Genomic DNA, 12,068 nt, shown 5'->3' with positions numbered 1-12,068 from the left:
AATGTAACCTTTTACCAACGGTCCAAAATGTGGGTGGTGAAAGCTTCTGACGAAGTAGGCATAACGCAAAAACAAAATGGAGATCGGTTATTTGTGCACCGCACACTGTGATGCCACCCCAACCAAGTGCACTGAGGAGCCTAACATAATACTATAATTTATATGTCCTGGCCCATTGGGTAATGAAAAAAACACCGTGACACTTTTATTTCATAACTTGAAACTTGATTTTCTTTTCGGCTCATGTTGGGACATCTAGAACCATTTTTGCCCCATTTTCAAAGAATCAACTTAATCGTTGACACCGCTATCTACTGATTTAGCTAGCATTTAGTCGATTTGGTTCTTCAAAATCCCTTCGTTCTCCCTCAAGAATCTTGTGCCTTAAACGAGGGAAAATTCAAGAAAATGTCACTAGGGTATGCAGAGAAGCTCTCCTATAAAGAAGACGTTGGGGATGTCGGAATGTCCGAGATGTTCGACTCCCCAGATGATTTACAACAAAAAGTTTGTTTCTTTTCCCTATTCATAGCTATCTCTTTCAAAATTTGCTCTAATGCTAGTCCATTCCAAACCCTAATTTCGAATGCAGCTCTTCACTTTCATGATCACCGTGTTCTTTCGTAATCTTTTCTTAATTCTTTCTAGTGATCATGTTCTCGATGGATTCTGTGTTTTGGTTGAAATGGGTTTGATTTAAGTTAAACCTAAACTTGTTGCGCCTCTCGCGATCAAACAGTCTCATTCAAATAAGCGTTTTTAGATTACAACCGAAAGGAATTTACATTTCTACAGATACAAGTTCCTCTACTTCTACTGATATCACAAATTTCTCTTCATTTGCAGATCAAACAGCTCGCAAAGATGATTAAAAAGGTTACACTTTTCAATTCTTCATATCTACTTCAAAATTGCATAAAAAAAGTATCAATACAAGTGTTTGATTATATTCTTACAAAATTCCTCTGCAGAGTAAGCATCTAGTGGCATTCACAGGTGCAGGAATATCAACTTCTTGCGGAATACCTGATTTTCGAGGCCCAAAAGGCGTTTGGACTCTTCAGGTGTAACTTTCAATTCCCCAAAATACAAAAACCAAAAAAAAAAAAAACAGTAAATTAACATCGATTCCATTTATAATTTTGTTAAATAACAGCGTGAGGGCAAAGGTATTCCAGAAGCATCTTTACCATTTCATCGCGCATCACCAAGTCTTACTCATATGGCTTTGGTTGGCCTTGAAAAAGCTGGTATTTTGAAGTTCGTTATCAGCCAGGTTATATTATTTTTATTCTTTTTATTAAATAAATGATAAATCAGGTAAAAAAAGAAAATCTTGAATTTGAATTTTATTTTTTTATATTGTATAGAATGTTGATAGCCTTCATCTTCGTTCTGGAATACCAAGACAAAAACTTTCAGAATTGCATGGAAATTCATTTAGGGAAGTTTGCCCTAAATGTGGGAAAGAGTAAGGGGTTCTTTTCCTTTTTTTATTTCTCCATTAAGTTCTGTAAAGAATAAGACTAAATGACCATTTTATCCTTACATTTCAAAAACAAATTGCACACTATCAATTTCAACATGCGTAGAGGTGCAAATACAAGAAAAAAAGCAAACGAGGGCAAATTTGTAAAATGTCAAACTTAGTGGGAAAAGTCTCGTTTCCTTGACCTTTTTTTTTTCTTCATTAAGTTGTTCTTTCTGCATTAAGTCAAAAAGTCAATTGTTTTGTAGGTATTTGAGAGACTTTGAATTGGAGACTGTTGGTTTAAAGGAGACATCAAGGCGTTGTATTGATGCAAAATGTGGAGCTAAATTAAGAGATAGTGTTCTTGATTGGGAGGTATTTATTAATTATTAATTAATAATTAATTATATAGAAAATTTGCTACCTTTTTTTAATTATTATTTAATATTTATAGTTTTTGGGCAACTTTTATTTCATTATATAGGATGAACTACCTCCTACTGAAATGAAAGCAGCAGAAAAAAATTGTAGAATGTCGGATCTTGTTTTATGTTTGGGGACTAGGTAATTTTTATAATAAAAAGTTTTTTTTTTACTATAAAAAGAAATAAAAGGGTAACTTTGACATTTTGTTAATTGTTATGTTGGTTATTAAATTTACTTGCAGTTTGCAGATAACCCCTGCATGCAACCTCCCTCTAAAGTCCATTCGCAATGGAGGAAAGATGGTAATTGTCAACCTTCAGGTATTCACTCAAATGTCTAAAATACCCTTACATTATATTTTTACAAATTAGTTAATGATTTTAAATGTTTTTAAAGCAAACTCCAAAAGACAATAGAGCAAGTTTGGTGATTCGTGGTTTTGTTGACAAGGTATAAAATACCCTTACATTAATTTTTAATCAACTTATTATTATTATCATTCTTTTTAACCTTAAATTTAACACCTTTTTTTTTTTTTTTTTTTTAAATTAGGTAATGTCTGGTGTATTGCATCTTCTTAAAATGCAAATCCCTCCATATGTTCGTGTGGATCTTTTTCAAATAATCTTTAATCAATTTCGATGTACTTCAGGTATTTTTTTTTCTTATTCTAATCAGATGAAATTTTTAAAAAAAGGAATTGTTTGCAAGTTTTGTAATTTTATAAAAATTTAAATTACAGAGACAAAATATGCAAAATGGTCTCTTAGAGTTACTAGTGTTCATGGAGAAAAAGCTCTGATTCCATTTATTGAATCAGTTGAGGTATGATTTGCTTCCATTTACAGCATTATACTTTCAATTTTTTCTTTTTCTTTAAAAAATATAAACAAAATAAATAAAAGTATGTTGCTATTTCTTGCATTTAATCTATTCACAGGTTACTTTTCCAGAGAGACCAGAGCTAAAAACTGCTGTGTTACACCAACAACCGTTTTTCCTAAAAAGGTTTTATTTCTTTTATTGGTGGAATTTCTCTAAGTTTCAATTTTACAATTTGACCCCTGAATTATGAAGATTGTTATCTTTTGGTCCCTGTGTAGGGAAACACTTAAATCAAGACCACTTCACATGGTTTTATCGATTAACTTCAGTGAAGGTTGTGGTTGTAAGTTTATCAGCATTGACTATCCCGTTGACTTTGAGGTAAAAAGCCTCACTTTTTAATTGTTATAATTTGATAGATTTCTGAAAATACAAAACCTTAACAACAAAAAGAAAAAGCTGATTGAAACCCTAATTTGAAAATTTCAGGCATCAACAGAAGACATTAATGAAGATAAGAACATTGTGTTTCAGCAGCTTAGAGACATGGCAAATGAAGATCGATTTTGTGGACAATCATATGTGATTGAAAGAAAACTCATTTCAGATTCAGGGAAAACAATTTCTACATATGCTGTTGCAACAAACATTGCTCAATTTGATGAATTATCACCTTCAAAAACAGCTCATATCTCTAATGGAGAAAGAGAAAAGATGAATCTTGGAAATGGTGTAGATACATCTACAGCTAGTGTGCCTACAAAGAAGGTGAGAGTTCATTAATGGTGAATCTAGGTATATGTTGTGTGATAGTGGTCAAAGAAAGTCAACGGTTGGAAGTAAAGGGAAATCGAGTCAAGTTTGAAACTAGTAGAGTTGAGTTGACTCGGTTGTGACTTTTGTAAAAACTAAAAACTGTTTTCGGTTTTGGGTGAGGGTTTAGTAACCTTTTGTTAGGTCATATATCAAAAAAGAAAAAAAAAAGATTCAAACACTTTTATGGAAAGTTTGGCGTAACCTTTTGTGTAAACTCGATAGATTTGTAAATATAACATGTGTATATAAAACCCAAAGACTAACTAATAACTACTAAGCTATTATAGCAGAACTACTACCAAACACATAAATTATCTCTTATGTTCAACATGACATAAATATGCCAACTAGGAAGATAACCCTTGCTCATGAATTCTACTCAAAGAGATCTCAATCAATTCTACAATAACAACAATACATGAATAAATCAAGATACAAACATACAAGAAAAATCATGTATCAACAATAAAGATTGGAAAACAAAACATACAAGGGGTTTGGTGGACTCAGATTTAGAAATCAAGAAGAGTGAGATGCTTGTTTAATTTTAGTCGACAATAAAAATGAGAGCATGAGCGCAATCAGAAACAAGAGGAGGGGTTTGGTGGACTCAGAAAACCAAGAGACAAGAAACATCTTTTGATCTTTATTGTTTCCATAAATTTGGAATCGGAGCAAAATATAAGCTCTTGCTTGCCGCAAATCTATATTAGCCCATTATTAGACCAAATGCAGTTTTTTACTTTAAACCTAACTTTTTAAAATGTAAGTTGTAAATTTTAATTGTAACTTGAGCTATTAGAACCGGAAAAAATATGGGCTTTTGTCTTTTAGATTACTAGATTTCCTATTGTTGGAGCATTGATAGTGGAGTGAATCGTATAAAATTGGTCCCCCTCCACAACATGGGTCATGTGCAGTCGTCCACCTCATATATCCTTAAAAGGCACATGTGTTCATACCACCTCATTTATTCTTCTTTAATTTTTGATTTTTATATCACTCCAACGAGTTTCTTATAGTTACCTTTGATATCCTATCGAGAAAGTTCAACAATGAGTCCACCTCAACATTCTCATTATTGCTACTTCCATCTTCCTCTCATGGTACTTCTTGGATATCCAACATATGGGTCCATACACATCATGGTGACATTTATATATACACGTCAAATCTTTACTAAAACATTTATTTTAAAATATTTTTCATGCTATTATGCAATGTAATGCAATACATGATTAAGCATAATGCAATTTCATAAAACTTGTTTGCTACCTACTCATGCACCTCCAAGTTGTCCGGTACCAAAAACAAAGTTACTATATTATTTAAAATTAGAGTCAAACCCAAGAAATAGCAATTACTTTTGATCTTTCCTTATACAACATCCTACTTTCACCTTTTTTATTTACTTATATCATCATATTTCATTTCAATTCATTACAACACCATGATTGTGTTGTGATAGAAAAAATTGAAATCCTAATTTTAAATTTTCAGGCATCAATAGATGACATAAACCAAGATAAGAACATTATGATTCAACAACTTAGAGACATGACAAATAAAGATCAATTTTGTGGGAAATCATCTGTAATTGAGAGAAAACTCATTTCAGATTCAGGAAAAACAATTTCTACATATGATGTTGCTACAAACATTGCTCAATATGGTGAATTGTCACCTTCAAAAACAACTCATATGTCTAATGGAGAAAAAGAAAAGGTGAATTTTGGAAGTGGTGTAGATATATCTCGAGCTAGTGTGCATACAAAGAAGGTGAGAGTTCATTAATGGTGTAGCTCTAGCTACTACCACTATATATATGTTATGTGATAGTGGTCAAAGAAAGTCAATGGTTGGAAGTAAAGAGAAATTACGTCAAGTTTGAAGCTAGTAGAGTTGACTCAGTTGTGACTTTTGTGTATGAAACTAGGGTGTGGAAAACTTTATTGAGTTACTAAACTGGAAAAATGATCTTTTTTGCTATATTATGTTCTTGTAGCTGTGTAAAAAACTAAAAACTAAAAACTGATGAGCCTTTACTATGTTTCTAGTTTTTGTGTACAAAAACTGAAACAAATTGTGTAATTAAATATTCTGAGACATGGAATCTATGCAAAGTGTTCTCTAAAAACAAAATTTTATAGCACCTGCGAATTTCGAACATCTCAAAGGCTATGCCTACAAACCAATTTGTTTACATCTTCAATCTAATAATTGAGAAGTTGTGGAATTTTTTTACAAGTGGACGAAGTAACATACGTTTTGGTTGCAACTGGAAACAATAAATTGATAAAGGATTAGGTTCAATATAATTTTTTTTCTAATACTTCTACAGAAAATGTGGCTTAACCTTTGTGTAAACTTAGTAACTTAGTAATAACATGTTTATACCCAATGACAAAGTCATGACTACTAAGCTATTATAACACAACTACCATGGATGTTACTAAACAAATTAACTCTTTCTTTCTTTCTTTCTCTCTCTCTCTCTCTCTCTATCTCTCTCTCTCTCTCTCTCACTCACTCACATGCTCATTAGCCTATTTTGTCTACGCCATGCTGATGGGATTTCTAGGCTACAAAAAATACATGTACATACAGAAAATCACTTCACATTTGAGGGTACATGCAACCCATAAGGATCTATGTCATAACACTTTGAAGGCAACATACAATGAACAACAAAACTCTACAAGAATCCTAATATAATCGAAATTACAAAGTCTAGGGTTACATACCGTTAAATTATTATAGCAGATAATTATTTTAATCCCTTGTTGCAAATCTTGGAAAGTTTAGCACCAAAAGTATGATGCCTCTAATGCTTCACACCCAAACCCTAGAACTAGAAGACAAGAGAGGAGAGAGTAAGAGAGGTATAATTTTGGCTATTCCTTTGTGGTCCAAGAGTGGCCGAAAATGCTAGGCTAAGGGTCCTATTTATAACTACCCATGAAACCCTATAAACCTTAAATTTGAACATATAATAATAATATTTCAAATCAGATAAATATCTAGTTTTCTAATTATCATTTGGAGGTTTCCAAAAACCCTAATAAGGTCCTCAAAATCGTTCATATAATAGAAGGTTCTGGAATTCTTCTTTGTTTAACTATTGAATAATTGCAACGCCCTTGCACCTTTAATTGATTCTAATTATTCCACAAATTAATTTTAATTAATTATGATTAATTCTAAATTAATTATTAATAATTTCATATTAATTTATTAATCATATAAACTAACAAATCAATTATTTAATCATTGATCTCATATTAATTCATAGCCACATAATAAATTAACAAATCAATTATCTGTTTCTAATTAATATATTAATCATATAATATATTAATAAATAATTTATTTCAATTTCCAATTAATTTGTTATTCATATAATAAACTTATAAATTATCATCTCTCTACAAATGTCATTCTAATCAAATTCTAGTTATAAGGACAACCCAAAAAAGGACTTTGCTTTTAATTACAAGAATATATCAATTTAGTTATGAGACTAGACACCTTAATCCAATAGTCTCCCACTTAAATAAGTCTATAACTACAATTTCAAGTATACCTCGATGTAACATCCTGTTTATTTATGAGATAAATAAATAAATTAATGAACAAATAGTAGCCCTAATATATATATATATATATATATATATATATATATATATATATATATATATATATATATATATATAGAGAGAGAGAGAGAGTTAGGTTCAAATGTTTTCACTATCTATTGTGTGCCTGTATGAATGATTCTGGACCAATCATTTTAGTTATTTTAAGAAACTAATTAATGCATATTATATGCTGAAGATGTAATTAATACCCATTATATCTTCAACATGTAATATGCATTAATTACTTTCTTAAAATAACTAAAATGATTGGTCCAGAATCAATCATACATGTACACAATAGATAGTGAAAACAAAATAACCTAACCATATATATATATATATATATATATATATATATATATATATATATATATATATATATAAGGATGGTCTCGAAGAGCTAATTATCATAATTTTAGAAGTTGGGTTGAAAGTGTAAGTTTAGGATTGGTTTCATAAATAATTATGAAGGCAAGGACTATTGGGACTTAATTTGAAGAGATGTTGGTGGCTTAGGGGCTGGATGGTAACCAATGGAGCCGAATTGTAATAATTTCAGAGGACAAGGGCTGTTTAGTAAAATAATGGACTTAAAGTTGGAGGGAATTTACATGGCGAGGGTTAAAAAGGTAAAATATGGATTTATTATGAAAAGATTATGTATGTGAGGGGCTGGAAGTGTAAAGATGAAACAAGATTTAATGTCATGGGTATAACCCGCCACCCCCTCATGCGAGGGTTAAAAAGGTATAACCCGCCACCCCCTCATGCAACCCTCATATATATTGTATCAAACCCAAACCCTAACCCTACTTATGCATCGGCCGACATCCTTCCGGTGCCGCATCTCCGACTGTCGCCGCATAGCTGGGTTCGACCACCACCTTCGGACCTTTCTCCACCGCCATTACCACGACAAACCTGACTATCGGCCCAACCTCCGCCACCCTGTCATCGAACGCCACCATAACCTCCTCAGCCGCCTCCGGTGAAGTCGTGAACGGCTGGAGAAACGCCACCAAGAATGAAGGCGGAGCTATGACCGGTGGGCACGAGTCGTGTGCGATCGGAATGCTCGGTGAGACTATCTCCCATCTCCTTCATCCATTTTTCTAGCTGTTGGAGGCCGTAACCGCCGTTGGTCGCCATTTCAATGGCATTCCTACGATGTCCTGCCACCTTGTAGGTGGCTAAATGCATGTGGGTTGCCTTTAAGGGCCGTTTATGGAGCTAATTTGAGTGCATGTGCGTTATTTTGCTCACAGTAATCAAGAGAACCGCTGCCACCACCATGAGGTGGTGGCTGTCATCGCAATTCCACCGCCTGCCACCATTCCTTCCACTTTCTGGTGTCGCTGCTATTGTGAATCAGCTGTCGCTGCCGCCTTGAGCCACCAGGTGGGTGGTTAGACTCTTGAACAAACCATAATCGTGTGTTGGGTGTGTTTTGTCTAGGTGGAAGATCGAGAATAGCCACCGCCACAAGCCACCGTCGGCCACTATTAGGTGGCTATGTGTGATATTGGTATTTTGCTTTGTATTATGTAATCTATAATGGGATAATCAAGGAATACTCAAACCATCACCGTGAGGTGGTGGCTGCCGCCACCGGCCACCGTGTCGGGTGGCGGTGTGCTCTGCCTTGTCATGTTTGATTCAGTTAGGATGCTTGAAACCCTAATGGGCCCAATGAAGCCCTAATGGGCTTAGTAAAACCCTAATGGTCCTAGTGAAATCATAATGGACCTAATGAACCCTAATTGGTCAAAGATCCTAACTATTGGGCCTATTGGGCTAAGATGGGTTGGAAACCTTAATTAGGGTTTGGAAAACCCTAATGCCATGAAACCCTAATTTGGGACTTATCGGGACCGCATCAGAATTATTTAATGAACTTAAAATATTAATTAATAATCCTTGAAAATTAACCTAAAGCCATGTGGGACTTAATGGATTAAGTCCTTCATGGGTTATGCAGGAAAACTTAACCCTAATCATCATTTTACGTGAAAACCCTAATTTCACTTGGGCATTGAGTTTGACCTTTCCATTGGGCTTTGGTAATTGGATTATTAATGGGCCATCCACGAACAAGCAATTAGGCTAAAATATTTTAATGGGCCTAGGGCAAGGCCCATGTAAGGGGTTTGGGACTAATTTGGAAAATTGGGCCATAGTTTGGGCCTTAATGATTATATGATATCGGGCCATTAGAATGTCAAATGTTGGACTGGAATAAATGATTGGGCCTTAGAGTGAGACCATGTAAAGGTTGGGGCCCAATTTGGAAAATTGGGCCATATGTTGGGCTTTGATTCATAGTTTAACCTCTGGGCCTTTGGGCTTGGGCCTTGAGTTGAATCAATCTAAGATAGGGGTAAAGCAGTATTTTACCCCAAGCATGGACTTATGATTTTCGTGTTGGAACCCAATTATTAATTGGGTGTTATTTTGATGTTGACAGTTTTGGAACCTGTCATGCAGCAGCTGGGGATTGGGTCTATGGGACTTCAGCAGTATGAGGTGAGTTACCTTCCAGTAGAAGTGGGTCTAAGGCCACAATGCCGGCCTACTAGTAGGAGTTGTTTGTTAGATAATTGTCTTTGTGATAATTAATTATCTGGTATGCTCTTATCTGTTATGTTTGTGTGCTAGGATGTTATGTGATACATGTTAGTTGTAGTAGGGGTGAAATAGTCCCCAGATACCGGTTGAAAGATATCGAAGGGGTCGTCTGAACCCATGCATGCCTAGCAGTATGTTTATGTTATGTTATTATGTGGTAGTGGTAGGGGTAAAATAGTCCCTGTTATCCGGTTGAAACAGACCAAAGGGGAAGCCAGCACCCAAATATGCTAGGCAGTTATCCGGTTGAAAGATACTGAAGGGGAGGCCAACATCCAAATATGCTAGGAAGTTATCCGGTTGAAATAGACCAAAAGGGAGGCCGGCACCCAGATATGCTTGGCTATGTATGTTAATGTATGGTATGTGGTATGATGGGGGAACTCACTAAGCTTTGTGCTTACGGTTTTTAGTTTTGGTTTCAAGTACTTCAAAGGAAAGGAGCCGGCTCGATCGCATCGCATTATACTATATTTTCGCACATGAGATCTTGGGGATTACACTTTGATATTGTTTTATGATAACATGTTTTGATCATTTCTACTTTGGTTTTCGACATGAGATGTTATTATGGATGTTTTATTACTTATGGTTTTATAATAACTTATTTAAAAATAAAATTTTCAACCTTGGATTTTGGGAAGTTACAAGTTGGTATCAGAGCCTTGGTTTGAGGGATTCGGGCACACTCTCGAGTGTGTATGAACTCAAACTAAGGATTTGGTATGAAAACTCCAAAAGAAAAATTATTTTATAAAAAGAGTTTGAAAAGAAAATTGGAAAGAGAAAAGAAAATTGGAAAGAGAAAAGAACATTGAAAAGAACACTTTGTGTGATGCGTGGAATCAGCCGGGCTCAAGTAAGTTTTCCCCAAGATACCCATACATGTTATGATATGTTATGATATGATGTGATTATGAGAACTGCATGCTAGATTAGGGCTAAGGATCTAGAGAGGATGCCTTATATGCCTATTGTATGTGCGTGTAGACTTGCAGGCTTGTACTGATCAGTCAGCAATAGGATAACATGTTTAGGTTATGCCTGATTAAATGAGCCTTTGAATTGCATGTACAGATTCCTGATTAGAGGATAGAATATGATGGTTGGATTTTCCATTGTCTGAATGCTGTTTGCTTTGTGCTTTGTGAGACTGTTAGTAATGTGAGCTAGCTATTAAGTGAATATGCTAAGTCACATTTGGCACAAGATGGATAATCTCAGAGTGATAGATTTGACCATATTACGCAGCTCTCGTTTGAGTCTAACCGTTCTAGGGATGAGTCTTTTACTTAAAGGATTATCTGATCTCTGTTGCATGTGGCTATATTCATGAGGTAGCTAGTTGACATTATTAGGAATCTTTCAGCAGTTGAGGACTGGGTGAGTACGGGAACCTAGGAAAGCCTAGGATATGTTCCAGTGAGTTAGTAGTGAGGCTCAGTGAGTACTGGGTGTACCAGTTTGAGGAAGTGACTTGGAGGATTCGGGAGGATTGTTGAGGAAAGTATGGATAGGTGTGGAAGGTAGTATTGGGCCCGTACTACTGAAAGCACAAGATCCATACTCGAATCGGTGAGAGTCTTGGAGAATCCGAGAAGCTTCGAGGAGGAGTTTGTGACCCGGTTTGGGGACAAAGGATGTTCCAGTGTTGCAGCTTAGCCATTGGCAAGTGAGCTAGTGAGCATGACAAGGTGTCAGACCCTGAAGGATATGACTTCCAAGAGTTTGTAGATACGAGATTGGTATGGAGCGCCCTGGGAAGAGAGGGTCATGCCAGGTGCGTATAGTAGAGAGTCCCAGGAAGAGATCCATGACTTCTGATCATCAGTTGAAAGGCCAGCGAGGCCGGAGTCAGTGCAACACGTACGGGAAAGTGCACAAGAGAGTTTGTCGCTCCAAGGGTTTAGGTTGCTACAAGTGTAGCGGGGTCGGTTAGGTTAGCAGAAGGTGATCAGGATTCCTCCAGATGTTGTTGTTTGATTGTTCGTATGGCTATGGTTTCTGCTAGTGTGATATTGGTATTTTGGGGGTAGCTCACTAAGCCCTCGGGCTTACAGTTTTCAGTTTATTGTTTCAGGTACTTCAGGAGAGCAAGGGAAGGCGAAGGCGTGACCGTACTACTCCACATCCTCATGATCTATTTTGGGACACTCTGATGATAATCGAATTGGAAATGTTTTGTAAAAACAAATACTATTTGACTCTTTTGTTAGTGTTAAAAGTTTAAATTTGGCGTAAATTTATGGCTGTTACAAGTTGGTATC

General features: G+C 35.4%; 1 protein-coding gene across 1 annotated transcript; it reads left to right on the top strand.

Moving 5' to 3' along the window:
• Positions 1-211: 211 nt before the first annotated feature.
• LOC145074989 (NAD-dependent protein deacetylase SRT1-like) lies at positions 212-3,728 on the top strand. The gene is made up of 14 exons (XM_079021296.1): positions 212-507; positions 847-876; positions 972-1,064; positions 1,157-1,276; positions 1,371-1,471; positions 1,738-1,846; positions 1,956-2,035; positions 2,139-2,217; positions 2,294-2,347; positions 2,450-2,549; positions 2,640-2,722; positions 2,838-2,905; positions 3,001-3,103; positions 3,212-3,728. Exons 1-14 carry the CDS (start codon positions 409-411, stop codon positions 3,503-3,505), a joined length of 1,413 nt encoding a protein of 470 aa, XP_078877422.1. The 5' UTR covers positions 212-408; the 3' UTR covers positions 3,506-3,728.
• The last annotated feature ends 8,340 nt before the right edge of the window (positions 3,729-12,068 follow it).

The sequence above is a fragment of the Lactuca serriola genome, chromosome 9 (genome assembly GCF_051521515.1).
Source record: "Lactuca serriola cultivar US96UC23 chromosome 9, Lser_US96UC23_V15, whole genome shotgun sequence".
Taxonomy (NCBI): domain Eukaryota; kingdom Viridiplantae; phylum Streptophyta; class Magnoliopsida; order Asterales; family Asteraceae; genus Lactuca; species Lactuca serriola.
The sequence above is the reverse complement of the archived record's forward strand: the minus strand, read 5'-3'. Positions and strand labels throughout refer to the sequence as shown.